Source organism: Martes martes, assembly GCF_963455335.1.
Source record: "Martes martes genome assembly, chromosome: X".
Classification (NCBI taxonomy): domain Eukaryota; kingdom Metazoa; phylum Chordata; class Mammalia; order Carnivora; family Mustelidae; genus Martes; species Martes martes.
Window position 1 is genome coordinate 80,642,171 of NC_137897.1, and position 17,412 is coordinate 80,659,582.

The following is a 17,412-nucleotide window of genomic DNA, read 5'->3' on the forward strand; positions in this document are numbered from 1 at the left end:
CATCCTAACCCCAGCACAGACACACATGCTGTTTAGTAAAGTACTTTTCTATAATAGAAGAATTATAAATGTTTGTTAACTGATTGAAACAATGAATGACACCAAATAATCTAAGATTGGATTTTCATCCCACTCTTTGACCTATGGAATTGTATAGACACAATTAAAGGTATTCATCAGCTCATTCCCAAACTACATTAATTAAATATCTATCTTCTTTTGGTGATGCTTATATGGAAACAGGATGTATTTTGAATTAAAAAGAAACACTCTTAAATCAAAAAACCAAGGAAGAGAGGTGATAGTATGGAATACCGGCTATGAGTTCAGACTCAGCAGTCAAGTAGAATTAGGTTGAATCCTGGTCTATTTGTATTTGTCAGCAATATGATTTTAGGCAAAACATTTAATCTCACTCAGCCTCAATTTTCGCATCAGTCAAATGTTGATAATATTAGAAACTATTTCATACATTGCTGTAAAGATTTAATGAGGAGAATGAATGTAAAAGAGCTTGGCATGGAATGCATGAATATTCAGTTTTAGTCATTGTGTAGTGGCAAGAATGTTGAACTGTAATTCAGAAAAAGGGGATTTAATCTGCTTTATCACTAATTTGCAATATGATGTTCAACAAATCCCTTCCATTTCTACCTTTAAGTTTATTCATCTGTCAAAATAGCTACAAGAATTAGACAATAAGAGCTTGTCTACCTCTAAAATTATCCATTCTTGAGTTTCTTAGGCATCACTATCTGGGCCAAATTTCTAGAATCCAGCAGATCAGTAACCACAGAACCAAATAAAGATCTTGATGCAAGTTAAAAATTGATCTATCTCATAAATATGTGGTATGTACGCACATACACACACACACACACACACACACACACACACACAATGGAAAATTATTCATTCATGAGAAAGAAGGAAATCCTGGTGTTTGTGACAACACAGATGAACCTTGAGGGAATTATGCTAAGTGAAATAAATCAGGGAAAGACAAATACTGTATGATCTCACTTATACATAGAATCTTAAAAAGCCGAACTCATAGAAACAGAGAGTAGAATGGTGATTACCAGGGGCTGGGGAGCAGAGGAAATGGGGGAGATGTTGGTATAATTGTCCATTTAGAAAGGCTAATTATGTAGTGTGATGTATGTGTTAACATTGTGGTCATAATCATATTGCAATATATAAGTATATCAAATTAACAAGTTGTACACTTTAAATTTATAAAATGTTATATGTCAAATATATCTCAATAAAGTAGGAAAGAAAACTAAAACTGGTGTTTCTTCTGTTTTACCTCCCATATTTACTTAGTGCTAACTACTACCTAAGTTCCATGTGGAACCCAGAAATATACTCTCTTGTGTAATTTCTTGGATAGTATAGGAACTACATTTGGAATGTGTTAGACATCTACAAAATAAAGGTCCAGGTGTACTATTTTAGAGAGAGAAGGCAAAATCTTACTTGAGGGGGAAATGACAAGAAAGAAGAAAAAGCATGCTCTGTGAAGGAGGAAAAAAAAAGAAAAACCAATTACCATCACAATCTCTGTTTAACTTTCCATTTGCCCCAAGGTTGTTTTCTTTTCAAGTTTGAAGGAGTTGTTTTATGTCTGGGCAGATTTGTGCTGAATAAACATTCTTCTCTCCAGAGAAGGGCCCTGTGTCAAATGGCATTAAAAAGAAATTGCTCTGCCTTTATGTTTAAGCTTTCCCAAAGTTCATGCATTGCTCAAAACTCAAATACTAGTGGAAGTAGATATGGAATCTAGAAGAAAGGGCACCTGAGGGCAACTTCACAGCAACACTTGACCATTCACCACCCTGAAGGCACATCCACTGAATCACAAGTCAGGACATATGCTCTGAGCCAGATGCCCAGAGTGGTTGCGAGAGGAACCTTAATCAGTGCAGGGGCAGTGGCCAACTAGGTTGCCCAGAATTTCCCTTGGAACTTAGCATCTGACTGTAAAAGGATCACTTATTCATTTAAAGAACTTAAAACCTTAATTTCTATGATAAATAAGCCAAATACTTACAATGGCTTTAAATGATGTCAAGAATATTTTTAATACAACTAGGATCTGTTTTTTAAGAGAGCAATTTAATTCTACAAACAGTACCTCCTATCTGTTTGACTCTGTGGTGCTCCATAATTTTATCTTTCAACTACACACATGAGGAACATGAGCCATCACCATGAGTAATAGTGAGTTACTAAAGGAAATTATTCTTAATGAGGGGTAGGTAGGTGTGGGAGATACATATCAAAATACCTGAAAGTTCAACCACCAAAGGTTTGAAAACGAATACCCAAATGAATCCAGAAATCACTGGCTTTAGTTTTAACCTGAACCGATCATAGCCTTTCCATTATAGCTGAAACACATAGAGAATACATGTTCTCCCTAGATGTTAATAAACAAAGATTATGTGTCAGTCTGACTACTCCTGTTTTAAATAAAGCAGAGAATATTAGAGTTTTGGTAGAGAAAATATTTATAAAAAAATAACTGGCCATTGTGCTTAGTTGATGGAGATAAGAACAGGTTGAAATTAAAACCAGACTTGACTTTTAATGGACATTAATGTATTTTTAAAATTTTAAATATGTCTGGTTTCTCTTTCTTAAGGTCATCAAGATGTCAAGGAATCACTTGTAATAATGATGGTGGGATCTCAAGGAAAATAATAATGTCTTCATCAGGTTCTACTGAAGGCCACCCTATTTGCTGGCCAATACCAATGTGAAGACAGGAGTTCCTGGAAGGGTCCTTGGGCTCAATATGCATCTGCTGTTTAAACCCCTACTAAGGAGTAAAGCCTATCATTTCACCTTTAGAGACTATCCTTCAAAAGTAATTAGCCTTAGGAGAGGAGGTAGAGATGTCTTAAGTTTGTAATAAATTTTAAATTGCAGAGACTTCTTTGCAGCAAGTTTTGATTAGGGAGACACAACTCCAAGTGACTAAAAGCAGGCAGGAGAAGGAACTTCTGCAAAGTAGGGCACCTGCACCGTAATGTTTATAGCAACAGTGTCCACAATAGCCAAACTGTGGAAAGAGCCCAGATGTTCATCAGCAGATGAATGGATAAAAAAAGTGATTATATATATATATATATTCCATCATATAATATTCTTCTAGGAATGTTCCTCTAGGAATACCCTAGGAATTCCTTAGGGTTCCTCTCGCAACCACTCTGGGCATCTGGCTCAGAGCGTATGTCCTGACTTGTGATTCAGTGGATGTGCCTTCAGGGTGGTGAATGGTCAAGTGTTGCTGTGAAGTTGCCCTCAGGTGCCCTTTCTTCTAGATTCCATATCTACTTCCACTAGTATTTGAGTTTTGAGCAATGCATGAACTTTGGGAAAGCTTAAACATAAAGGCAGAGCAATTTCTTTTTAATGCCATTTGACACAGGGCCCTTCTCTGGAGAGAAGAATGTTTATTCAGCACAAATCTGCCTCTCTCTCTCTCTCTGTCTCTATGTCTCTCTCTCTCTCTCTCTCTCTCTCTCTCTATATATATATATATATATATATATATATATATATACATATATATGATGGAATATTACTCATCCATCAAAAATTGAAATCTTACCATTTGCAGTGATTTGGATGGAACTAGAGGGTATTATGCTAGGCAAAATAAGTCAGTCAGAGAAAGACAATTATCATATGCTTTCACTCATGTATGGAACTTAAGAAATAAAACAGCATCATGGGAGGAGGGAGGGAAAAGTAAAACAAGACAAAACCAGAAAGGAAGCACCTCGGTGGCTCAGTCTGTTAAGCATCTGCCTTTGGTTCAGGTCATGACCCTAGGGTTCTGGGATTGAACCGCATGTCAGGCTCCCTGTTGAGCTGAGAGCCTGCTTTTTCCTCTCCATCTGCTTACCACTCCCCCTGCTTGTGTGCACTCTCTCTCTCTGTCAAATAAATAAAATCTTTAAAAAAAGACAAAATCAGAGAGGGAGACAAACCATAAGAGACTCTTAACCATAGGAAACAAAATGAGGGTTGTTTAAGGTGGGGTGAGAGGATGGGGTAACTGAGTGATGGGTGTTAAGGAGGGCATGTGATGTAATGAGCACTGGGTGTTATACACAACTGATGAATCACTGAACTTACCTCTGAAACTAATAATGCACTATATGTTAATTGAATGTAAATTAAATTAAAAACAAAATAGGGTATGCAAAATGGGAAGTTTAGGGCACATTATATCCAGCACTGGATTTATTTGAGCTTATAGGCTTGGAGGGTTAAAAATGAAATTAAATAATCATGTTTATTGTGTATTTTTCCTGTATGATCTTCTAACTTAGGGGACTTTCAGCTTAGTAATCTTAAAAATAAAATACTTATATATGACTTTAGATTCACTAAGTGGCCAATAAAATGTGTGTCTCATAATTCAGAATTAGGAAGTCTATGTAGTTAATTCAGAAAGAGCTATTTCTTTCCAAAGATTAATAATGCTTATGATGTTTCTAGAGATCAGCAATTTCTGGATTCATTCTACATTCAATTTATGAAATCTTGAAACTAGTTGACTCCTTCAACTAGGCTTAGCTAATCTCCATTCATGATTACAGGAAACTTTTAAAGATATTAATAATATCCCTGGCTCTCTCTAGATCTAATTTGCTTAGTTATGGCTTCAATTTTGTTTCCCACATGAAGATTATTCCCAAGTTTTTTTTCCCCAATTTCCTCCATTCCTTTAGAACACCAGGCAACCTAAATTTCATTCAGGGCAATGGTTCTTAACCATGGGTGATTTTGCTCCCCAGGGAGTATTTGCCAGTGGCTGGAGACATTTTTGGTTGTCACAGCCTGGGGAAGATGCTACTGCTTGTAATGATTAAAGGCTAAGGATGCTGCTAAACATCCTATAATGCACAAGGCAGTCCCATGCAATAGAGAACTATCTGGCAATAAAGTGCTGATGTTGAGAAATCCTGCTTTAAGGAATCCTTTTCCTCAAGGTATACATGCAGTCTTGGCTAGGGCTGGAACTCAAAATTTGTCTATTCACACCCAACACTACAGAAATACAAAGAATTATAAGACAATATTATGAAAAATTATATGCCAAGAAATAGGACAGCCTAGAACAAATGGGTAAATTCCTAGAAACATATAATCTTCCAAGAATGAATCAGGAAGAAATATAAAATTTGAAAAGGCTGATTACTACTGATGAAATTGAATCACTAATCAAAAAAAAAAAAAAAACTCCCAGCAAACAAAAGTCCAGGACCAGATGGTTTCACAGGTGAATTCCACTAAGCATTTAAAGATGAGTTAATACCTGCTCTTAAACTACTCCAAAAAAAAAAAAAAACACAAAGAAGGAAATTTTCCAAATTCATTCTGAGGCCAGCACTACCCTGATATCAAAACCAGACAAAGTCATTATGAAAAAAGAAAACTCTGGTGAAAATAGATCCAAACACCCTCAACAAAATATTAGCAAACCAAATTAAACAATATACTAAATCAAATATTCACCATGATGCAGTGAGATTTACACCATGCATGCAAGGGTGTTTCAATATTCATAAATCAGTCAGCGTGATACATCACAATAGGAGGAAGGAGAAAAACTGTATCATACCAACAGATGCAGAAAACATTTGCAAAGTACAACATCCATTTATGATAAAAACTCAACAAAGTGGGTTTAGGATTTACATACTTCAACGTGACAAAGATTATATATGAAAAACCTGTAGCTAACATCATACTCAATGGTGAAAGCTTTTCCTCTTAGATCAGGAACAAGAGAAGTATGTTTTCTCTTACCATTTTTATTCAACACAGTACTTGAAGTCCTAGCTGCAGCAATCAGACAAGAAAAAATAAAAGACATCCAAATTGGTAAGGGTAAAGTAAAACTATCACTATTTGCAGACGACAGGTCCTATATATAGGAAACTCTGAAGATTTCCATAAAAAAACTATTAGAACTAATAAATGAATTTGGCAAAGTTCAGGATACAAAGTAGTGTACAGAAATCTGTTGTATTTCAATAAACTATTAACAAAATAACAGAAAGAGAAATTAAGAAAACAATCCCATTAACAGTTGCACCAAAAAGAATTAAATACTTAGAAATAAACTTAACCAAGGAGGTGAAAGAATTGTGCTGTGCAAACTATAAACCACAGATGAAAGAAATTAAACATGACATAAATAAATGGAAAGATATACCATTCTTATGGACTGGAAGAATTAATATTGTTAAAATATCCATATTACCCAAAGTAATCTACAGATTCAATGCAATCCCTATCAAAATACCAAAAACATTTTTCACAGAACCAAAACAAATAAACCTAAAATTTGCATGGAACCACAAAAGAACCTGAATAGTCAGAGAAATCTTGAGAAGGAAGAACAATGCTAGAAATAATCCAAGATTTCAAGATATACTACAAAACTAGAGTAGTCAAAGCAGCATGGTACATGCATGAAAATAGAAACATACATTAATGGCACAGAATGGAGAGCCCAGAAATATATCAATACATATATGGCCAATTCATCTATAACAGAGGAGGCAAGAATATACGATGGGGTAAAAATAGTCTATTAAATAAAAGGTGTTGGGAAAACTGGACAGTTAATGGAAAAGAATAAAAACTGGACTGTTTTCTTATACCACACATAAAAATACACTCAAATTGGATTAAAGAACTAAATGTAAGACCTGAAACCATATAAAACTCCTAAAAGAAACTATAGGCAGTAATCTCTTGGACATCAGCCCTAGCAAAATATTTATGGGCGTGTCCCCTCAGGAGGAAAACAGAACAAACAAAAAAGCAAAAGATTACTTCACAGCAAAAGCAATCATCAAAAGAAAAAGGAAACTTCATGAGTGGGAAAAGGTATTTGCAAATGATATATACGATAAGAAGTTAATATACAAAATACAGAAAGAATATATAGAACTCAACACCAAAACAACAACAACAACAACAAACAAACTATATGATTAAAAAATGGTCAGGGGACTTGAATAGACATTTTTCTGAAGAAGACATCCAGATGGCCAACAAACACATGAAAAGATGCTTGAGATCACTAATCATCAAGGAAATACAAATCAAAACCACAGTAAGATATCACTTCACATGAGTCAGAATGGCTAATAACAAAAAGACAAGAAATAACAAACATGGGTGAGGGTGTAGAGAAAAGGTAACCCTTGTACACTGTTGGTGGGAATGTAAATCAGTGAAACCACTGGAAATCAGTATGTTTTCTCAAAAAATTAAAAATAGAAATACCATATTGTCTAATAATTCCACTACTGGGTATTTGCCCAAAGGAAACAAAAACACAAATTAGAAAAGATATATGCATCCTTATGTTATTACAGCGTTATTTATAATAGCAAAGATATGGATGCAAACCAGGTATCTATTGATATGTGAATGGATAAAGATGTGGTAGCTAGATACATATCTATCTATATATATAAATGGAATATTCCTCAGGCATAAAAACAAATGAGATCTTGTCATTTGTGACAACATGGCTGAAACTAGAAGGTATTATACTACGTGAAATAAGTCAAAGACATATATATGATTTCACTCATATATGGAATCTAAAAAATGAAACAAACTCTTATATACAGAGAACAAACTGGTGATTGCCGGAAGGGTGTGGGGTAGGAGATGGCTGAAATAAATAAAGGAGATTTAAAAAATTGTGTGTTCAGCCTCTCTTTCCTGGAATTTTGAATCTTTTTTTTTTTTTAAAGATTTTATTTATCCATTTGACAGACAGAGATCACAAGTAGGCAGAGAGGCAGGCAGAGAGAGAGGGGGAAGCAGGCTCCCCACCGAGCAGAGAGCCCGATGTGGGGCTCGATCCCAGGACCCCGAGACCATGACCTGAGCCGAAGGCAGAGGCCTCAACCCACTGAGCCACCCAGGCACCCCTGGAATTTTGAATCTTAATCAAAATGACACAAGGACAAAGAACAAGATATGACAATGCAAAACAAAAAGAAACACAAAACTAGTTGGTATAAATTCAATTTGTTGATGGGATCAAGAAGAGATTGTTGTGTAGTCTTTTTTGCTTATACATCTAGACCTGGCCTAGTTGCTTTTCTCTCTAAACTTAGTTCCTCAGACATCCTGTCCATCCTTGAGATATCCTTCTGATAAATTCCCTTTTTGCTTAAATTTGCAAAAATGTGTTTCTGTTCTTTGCAACCTAAGGATACTATGGAAAGCATCTGACTTTAGAGAAAGAATATCATAGGAACATTAATTTTGAGATTGTGATTATTTGTTCCAAAATGTCAGACACTATCTTAATTTCTGAGTTACACTTGTCTTCCAGGAGCGTAAAAATCTAGTTAGGGAGACTGGACATACCCATGTAAAGTGAGGTTTAGTTTGTAGTCAAAGTGGTGTATGCTATGAACCAAATAAGTGGTTCAAAGAAATGGTAAATGCTTTAGTATTCCATTTTCAGTCAAACCAGAGATAGTAAAAGTTAGCTTGGGCTTTTTTTCAGGGAGGTTTTCTGGAAAATGGAGGACTGGATTTTAGAGGTTGGATAAGACTTGGGATGGCAAAAACCAAGGTAAAGTTCTTAGAGAAGCATTGTGGCCATGGTGAAATCAGATAAAACTCACTTGAGATCTCTGCTTTACAGTCCAAAGCTGCTTGACTTTAGGAAAGTTATTTGTAAAATGTAATATAAAATGCCTTTGAACAATGCTTAACACAGGGTAGATGCCAAATTAATGATAATTATGGGAACTGTTATTTGTTTTCAAGCTTAGGGAAAGTGTTTAAGCCAAGATGCAGAGTTGGAAATTAATGCAATGTGTTAAGGGACAAATGAGGGAAGTAATTTGAACCTCACATTGATAAAGTAGAAGAGGGGTAAAAAGGCAGGAAGGTTTTTTTTTTTTTTAAACCTATACTTGGCTTTCTTTATAGTCCCAACTGACAGTTTCAGATTTTATCCTCTGTTAATACAGGAAACATTGGTAGATTTTTCAGTGGTTAAATGTTCTGATGAAAATAGTGATTTTAGAATGTGATTTCAGTGTTGGTGTGTTGAATGGATTTGGAGGGATCCATTTCATTAATCTTAACATACACATTCCATAATGGCTTCATTCATAGAAACTAATGAGTTACTTTATGATCCTAGTGTGTTCATACATTTAATGTCCTTTGCATATAGTTGTACTACTTCCTCCCACTTGGTTCTCTGGCAAGTCTAATTAAACAGACAATTTAACAATAAAAGAGGACAATGAAACTTATAACAGTATGTAGCACTTAGGCTATATAGTCAAGTAAACTGATTTATTCAATCAAACAACTAATTCTATTGATATTTTATACTGTGTTCATGGAAATTGATCATTTCAGTCAAACCAATTAATTTGTACGTGTATACACAAACTTTACTTATAATAGAAAAAAGAGAGCTAATTCTCCTCAGGAAAGTTAGTGTCAAATGCATAAAACTTAGATCTATGAAGAAGCAGGCAGAAACAGTAATAGTTTCATTAGCACATTAAGACTACTGTCATGGTATACTCAGTAGAGCAATTACATTTAAGGATAATTAAACATAAGCAGCTACAGAGGGAAATGCAGGGGAGGAATTATGGAGTGAAACATTAGTACCAAACTGCATTGCTTGCTCTCCTTGTTTCAGTCAAAACTTGAAGCTTGAGCAGCAAATTCAAAGACTAGCACAGACCCCAAATTAGTCCCTGTAGAGGTCCTGGATAAGTTTTCTAATAAAATTGTAAATCTTCACTCTGTTGTTTAGGGGCCTAGGTATTGATAGTTCTCCCCTTTCATTTCTCAAATAGTAATGGAATTTCAGATGATATTTTTAAAGAGAATAAAGAAATGAACTTGTCTGTCCATGGCAGCATGTTCTCTAGCTAATCTACAAATGCTATAATTACACTGGGTGCTGATAGATTTGTCTCTGAGCTGGTGGTCAGGATCCAGATGAACTGCTGCAGTTGCTGTTTTATCATCACAAATGTTCTGCACTTCTTGGCAATTCCCGGTCCTAGACATGATATTAGAATTTAATGAGGCTCCACACCCATATATCCCACTGGGATGTGTTGGGTAAGTGTAAATTCATCCCCTTTCATTCATGGGTTTAGGGAAAAAATGTATGTGTGTGGAATGTCCTACAGGAATCATGTCTCTGTTGGCTGTTTGCCACAAATCCATTCCCACTGGCCTAGGAACCTTGGGTTAGTGTGTAGTCAAAGAGGATAAAACCATTGATTCAGTATAGAGCATTTGTACCTGTCTTCTGCCTACAACTTAAATGCCTTCCTTGCAGTTCTGTAAATGGGGGCTTTTGGTCACAAGGGGACACCAAATGAGACAATGTAAACTTCATTTAGCTTCATCTCTAAATTGGCCATAATTGTAGCTAGCTGTCTTCCTTACTTTCCAAGGTCATTGTGTAGATCACATGAGCTAATGTGTCTAAAAACACTTTTTGAAAATTATGAACTACCTATAAATGTAAGGCATTTAAAATTATCATTTCTATTAATAAATTGACATTTATTATCAGTAATTGACACTAAACAATAATGAAATCAGGCTAGGTATATCCATAGTCCATGGCAGGAGGTAAGGATGAGGGACAACAATGACTCCAAATTCATATCCTGATAAGGATTGAACAAGGTATTCATCTTTGAATACAGATGTAGTGAAAAGAAGGGCCATCTGTACCCCAATGTTCATAGCCACAATGGCCACAGTCGCCAAACTGTGGAAAGAACCAAGATGCCCTATAATGGATGAATGGATAAAGAAGAAATGGTCCATATATACTATGGAGTATTATGCCTCCATCAGAAAGGATGAATTCCCAACTTTTGTATCAACATAGACAGGATTGGAAGAGATTATGCTGAGTGAAATAAGTCAAGCAGAGAGAGTCAAGTATCATATGGTTTCACTTATTTGTGGAGCATAAGGAATTACACGGTGGACATGGGGAGATGGAGAGGAGAAGTGAGAAATTGGAGGGGGAGATGAACCATGAGAGGCTGTGGACTCCGAGAAACAAACTGAGGGTTTTGGAGGGGAGGGGGGTGGGAGGTTGGGTGAGCCTGGTGGTGGGTATTAAGGAGGGCACGTATTGCATGTAGCACTGGGTGTGGTGCATAAACAATGAATTCTGGAACACTGAAAAGAAATTTTAAAAAATAAATAAAAATTTAAAGAAGATATTCATCTTTGAGCAGGGAATATATTTTTTAAGATTTTATTCATTTGGCAGAGAGAGAGTACAAGCAGGGGAAGTGACAGGAAGAGATGTGTAAAGCAAATTGAGAATAATTCTACAAAGAAATCAAAATTATTTTTAATAAAATGTAGGTGGCTAGATTTTAATTTTAATTTTGTTAATGTTTGAATACACAATACATGCATGTTCAAAATGTAGAAAAAGTGTATAGTGAAAATTGAATTTTCCTCTCCTTGACCATACTGTCCTTACCCTCTACCATTCTTCAGCCACCCAGTTCCTTTCTTCAGAGGATATCATTGTTATCAGTTTTACATGTATCCGTTCAGAAATATTCCATACTTAAACATTTTTATATGTGCATACAGATGGGTACATGGCACACACATAAAGCTTTCTTTTTACACAAAAGATAGTATGCTGTGCACACTGTTGAACAGTATATCTTAGAGATCTTCGTATAACAGATGTACAGATTTACCTAATTATTTTAAACATCTGCATCATAATATATCATTATATGAAAGCACCATATTATTTAATACTGTCTTATGGATGGATATTTTGGTTGTTTTCAATATTTTGCTATTACAAACAGTAGCAAACAACAACAAAATCAAATACCTGCTATGACTGGATTTTAAGTTCAAATATTTAAATTTTGTTTAAAGTATATCCTTTACGTTTCAAGTAATATTTTAATATCAGATTGTTAAGGGTAACTGAAATATTTAAGGAATGAAAACTATAGATATTATATTTGTGTGCTTGTCCACATGCTCAAATCAGCTCATAGCAACAAGTGCATTCCTTAATCCCCACCATCTATTTCACCCATCCCCACACCCACCTCCCTTCTGGTAGCCATCAGTTTGTTCTCTATAGTTAAGAGTCTGTTTCTTAGTTTGCCTCCCTCTCTCTTTTTTCCCTCTTTGTTCATTTGTTTTGTTTCTTAAATTCCACATATGAGTGAAATCATATGGTATTTGTCTTTCTCCAACTGATTTCTTTTGCTTAGCATAATACTCTCTAGTTCCATCCATGTTGTTGCAAATGCCATGATTTCAATCTTTTTTATGGCTGAGTAATATTTGTGTGTATGTGTGTGTGTGAGCGTGTGTGCATGCACACACACGCTCACACACACACAGGCACGTATGCATTCATCAGTTGATGGACACTTGGGCTGTTTCCATAGTTTGGCTCTTGTAGATAACGCTGGGGTAAACAGTAGAGTATATGTATCCCTTTGAATTAGTATTTTTGTATGTTTTGGGTAACCATCCAGTAGTGCAATTGCTGGATCATAAGGTAGTTTTTTTGCTTCTTAAGTTTATTTATTTCTTTAAGTAATCTCTATATCCAATGTGGGGCTCAAATCCTTGACCCCAAGATCAAAAGTCACCTGCTCCCCTGAGTGAGCCAACCAGGTGCCCCAGGTTTTTCCATTTTTAACTTTTTGAGGAACCTCCATACTGTTTTCCAGAGTGGCTGCACCAATTTGCATTCCCACCAACAGTGCAAGAGAGTTCCCGTTTTTCCACATCCTTGCCAGCTCCTGTTGTTTCTTGTATTGTTAATTTTAGCCATTCTGACAGCTGTGAGGTGATATATCATTACAGTTTTGATTTGTATTTCTGTGATGATGAGTGATGTTGAGCACCTTTTCATGTGTCTGTTGGCCATTTGGATGTCTGCTTTGGAAAATCGTCTATTCATGTCTTCTGCCCATTTTTAATTAGATTATTTGGGTTTTTTTGGGTGTTGAGTTTTTTAAGTTCTTTGTGTATTTTGGATACTAACCCTTTATCAGATCTGTCATTTATAAATATCTTCTCCTATTCTGGAGGCTGTCTTTTAGTTTTCTTGATTATTTCCTTTGCTACAGAAGCTTTTTATTTTGATGAAATCCCAACAGTTTATTTTTTTCCCCATGCCTTGGGATACATACCTGATAAGAAGTTACTTTGGCTGATATCACAAAGGTTACTACCTGTATTCTTCTCTAGGATTTTGATGGTTTCCTCTCTCACATTTAAGTCTTTCATCCTTTTTAAATTTATTTTTTTGTACAGGGTAATAAAGTCCAGTTTTCATTCTTTTGCATGTTGCTGTCCAGTTTTCCCAACACCATGTGTTGAGTCTTTCTTTTTCACATTGGATAGTCTTTCCTGCTTTATTGAAGGTTAATTGATGATATAGATGTGGGCTTATTTCTGGGTTTTCTATTCTGTTCTATTGACCCATGTGTCTATTTTGTGCCGAATTTCATTTTCTAAATGAAATTCTAAGTACATATGTTTATTATCAACAACTATTTTGGGCATCTCAACAAATTTATATATTCCTTTATCTTATCTGTCATCTGATAAGCTTATGTTTCTTTTTCTCTTCTAAGTAGCCTTATAAATATGAGATGAACTTTTCTCATGTCAGCACAGAATTCCTGTGCCAGCCGATTAATCATGGTTTAATGATCTCTTATATGCCCAGCTCTATTCTATGTCTCCTGTGAATTACAAAGACATATAAAACTTATCCCTTTAATCGGTAAGAATCCAGTTGGACAGTTGAAGCAAGACATAAATATGGGAATAGTTTAAAAGAATTCAGGATATAAATAAAGATTGATACAAGGGTTGTCATAAACCATTTTGTATCTGTGTGCCAAGTGCTCTCATTTATTTCTTCCAGGTGCCTCTCAAATTTGCCTTTTTAAAAATTTTCCCAGACTCCACCATTAATGACTTTTCATCCCCTATCACCCCCGCCCTGCACTACTGTGTTATTACTGCATACTCTAAGCTGTTTTTGTTCTCCTCCAACCCATCCTATATAGGAATCCAATCATTTTTAGATAGCATTTCCCTTGAGTCTTTTGTTGCTATAGTTCCAAGAATCTACAATGTTCTTATAGTTACTACATCATGTCCAAATTCCTCTGCATATTTCTCAGGATCTGCCAGAATTAAGTTCCATCCTATCTTTTTTCATTTCTAATTACTCTACATCATGAGCAACTTGCACTTTACCCTACCCCAACCAACTCCTTCTCACCAGATCATTTTCTTCTAGTCACATTATGTTCTAAGTTCTACCTCTCTTCCTTGGTTTGTGTTTCCTTTCCTTCATTTCTTCTTCCTTACTCTCTACCTTTCCAAATCTTTCCCATTCTTTAAGGTTTATGTGAAGACCCATTTCCTTCAGAAAACTTTCCCCAACTCTGCCAGCCAATATTGACCTCACCTCTCCTCATTCCTTTACCACATATAGTCTTATGGCTCAAATTCTACAGTTTTTCACTAGATGGTAGTCTTTGTTCTATTATCCGTTTATTTTGATGGGCTAACTTTGGTTCATAGTCCTAGATTATAAATTGAGGGTAAACATAAAGGCTTTACTTCCTTTTCCCTTAGCACTTAGCACAGGACTTGGTGGACAAAAGGTGTTCAATCAATATTTTTAATCATTATCCTAATGAAGTATCAGTGTTATATTGTTTCAGAGACTGAGTGGGGAATTGGGCAAGATTCAGAGGTGTAGAAGGTTCAATCCACCAGAAATGTCTATTAGGGTTGTACTTTATTAAGAATGTTTGGTACCATATAGTACATATGGAGATTTAATGTTTATCTGATTATACTTGAAGAGATTATGCTGAGTGAAATAAATCAAACAGAGAGAGTCAAGTATCATTGGGTTTCACTTACTTATGGAGCATAAGGAATAACATAGAGGACATTCGGAGAAGGAGAGGAGAAGTGATTTGGGGACAATCGGAGGGGGAGACAAACCATGAGAGACTGTAGACTCTGATAAACAACCTGAGGGTTTGGGAGGGGAAGGGGGAAGTTGGGTGAGCCTGGTGGTGGGTATTAAGGAGGGCACATATTGCATGTAGCACTGGGTGTGGTGCATAAACAATGAATTTTGGATCACTGAAAAAATTAAATAAAAAATCTATATTTCTTTATGCTTACAAGCTTATAAAAATTACTCAAAATAGTCCATTTGTTTGATCTTGTTTGAAAGTGTAGCTGTTGAAATGGACTATTTACAGTGAATCAGTGTGCTCTAAATATGCTGGAAAATGGATATTGTGTGGATAGAGTAACAACCCAAGTAAGAACACTGTCTAATAAATGTTTACACACCATCAAGTCTACAAACATTAAATATCATCCGTGATAGAATCTTTCTTATCCTGTAATTTATCTCAATTTTCCCATTACTTTCTTTCACTTTCTCTTCCAGCTTTACTCACAGACAAGCCTCCCAAGCCATTGTTTCCCATGGAGAATAAGCCAAGTGTTATAGATGTCCAGCTGGGTAAGTCCCCTTCTGGGAATAATAGATCCCAAATTTGCTCTCTGCTAACAGATGGGGGAAGATTGCATGAACCAGGAAAGGTTTATTGCCACTGTTATTACATGCAAATCAATTTGTGTCTGCTCATTTATAAGCCTTGGGTTCAGTGCAATAGCAGTTAAAGGAAATGAGTTTGTATCGCATCAGGGAATTGTAATACTAATTGGTTACACTAGGTATTAAGTGTACTATAGGACAGAGCTTTTTAACTCTGTGATTGATAGAGGCATAGATGACATGCATTGGTGATTGGTACAAAAGACTTTTCATGTTTGTCAGCCAAAAATTTTCATTTAGTGAACATTAACTCCTGGAGAACAGCACTTTTTAAAATAAAAGAGCCCCTCAGTACAATCCTTAAAATGATGTGATAATATTATTCCCAATGGAACAATCCAGGGCTGTTTAAAACTTGTATTTAGGTTGAGATCCTGAATATTTATGAACCTTAGAGTGTTGGTAAAAGTAAGAAGATGATTTATTGGTGCTAATGTTTTTTACAGACTCAAATAAGGGCACAAGTTGCTGAGCCTTCCTTTTGAGTCTGTACCAGTAATCCGTATGTTTCAAGAACTCTGAGCTTGAGATTCGGAAGACTGTTAGTATCTCTTCCACACCATGGCCTTTACTCTAAACCATGTACTTCAATATTTGTGAGCTTTTATCTACCTTGGGTTTCATTCTATTCTTCAATTCTTAGAATTTCTTCAGTTTGAAGCAAGAGAAGTGAGCAAATATGCCAGAAATGCATTAGGTTTATTTTGGGTATATGATTTACTGAAATCTGTGACTGTAGTGGTACCTACCAATTGTATAGCCAAGGAAGATGAATTGCCCCAATATTTCATCTACTTTGGAAGATGTTTTACTCAACTTTTGATCTTTCCAATACAATTTGGACTGTTAGAGGCTTACTTCTACCTTGAGAATAGATGAGAGAAAATTACATTCCTAAGAATGTGTTTATTTTTCCAAAAGGAAATATAGCACATTGTATGTAATGTAGCCCACCAGTGTAAGTACCAAAGTTAAGTATTTTAAAATAAACAAACAAAAGAAAAGAAACATGTTAGTAATGGATTGTGGAAATAGTGAATATTTTGTAGCTAATGTTGATGTATTAGGGTGTGGTTCTCCCCCCGCCACGACTTCTATGATTTCATAGAGTCATTACATTTTGTTATAGCCAAATCTAGATGTGCAGACACATAACCTCAGTAATTTTTGCTTACATCTTTCCATCAATACTGGGATGAAAATACCTCAAGTTGAACTCTGTGGTTTGCCAGGGATTACATGAACCAAAAGATGATCTTATATCATTAGTTTTCATGAAGGTTCAAGTGGATAAATTATTTTTATATTTTACACAACTGCCTCAAATTTTGTGTTTGTGGCCCATCAGTGGGATACTTCTTCATTCACCTCTGCTATTAGTCAAGCCTTAACAAAAATGTTAGAGGAGTACTGGTCTAAAGCAAGGAGAGAGACCATTGTAGGAGGTACATTTCACTCAGATTCACTGGGTACAGCAATTATATATGCTATTTAGGACAGCTCTAAGATGTGTGCTTGGTATAAATGTATATTTCAACATAGGTATATATGCCAAAATAGCCCACCACCATCACCCTGTAAAATTACTAAAGTGATTTGCTTTCAATTTGCATTAAGTGCAAGGCTGAACTTTTCAGTTTTTAGTTTGTGACAGGGTTTGGAGGCAACTTTTTTGA

At 35.6% G+C, this 17,412-nt stretch overlaps 1 protein-coding gene across 1 annotated transcript in view; it reads left to right on the top strand.

The window, feature by feature from the left end:
* The window catches only part of IL1RAPL2 (interleukin 1 receptor accessory protein like 2), a gene marked incomplete at both ends in the record, with an annotated part of 1,178,754 nt that overhangs the window by 832,652 nt on the left and 328,690 nt on the right, over positions 1–17,412 (top strand). The window contains one exon of the mRNA XM_080795622.1: positions 15,566–15,640. Coding sequence (XP_080651748.1) covers positions 15,566–15,640 — 75 coding nt within the window. The remainder of the gene's footprint in view (positions 1–15,565; positions 15,641–17,412) is intronic.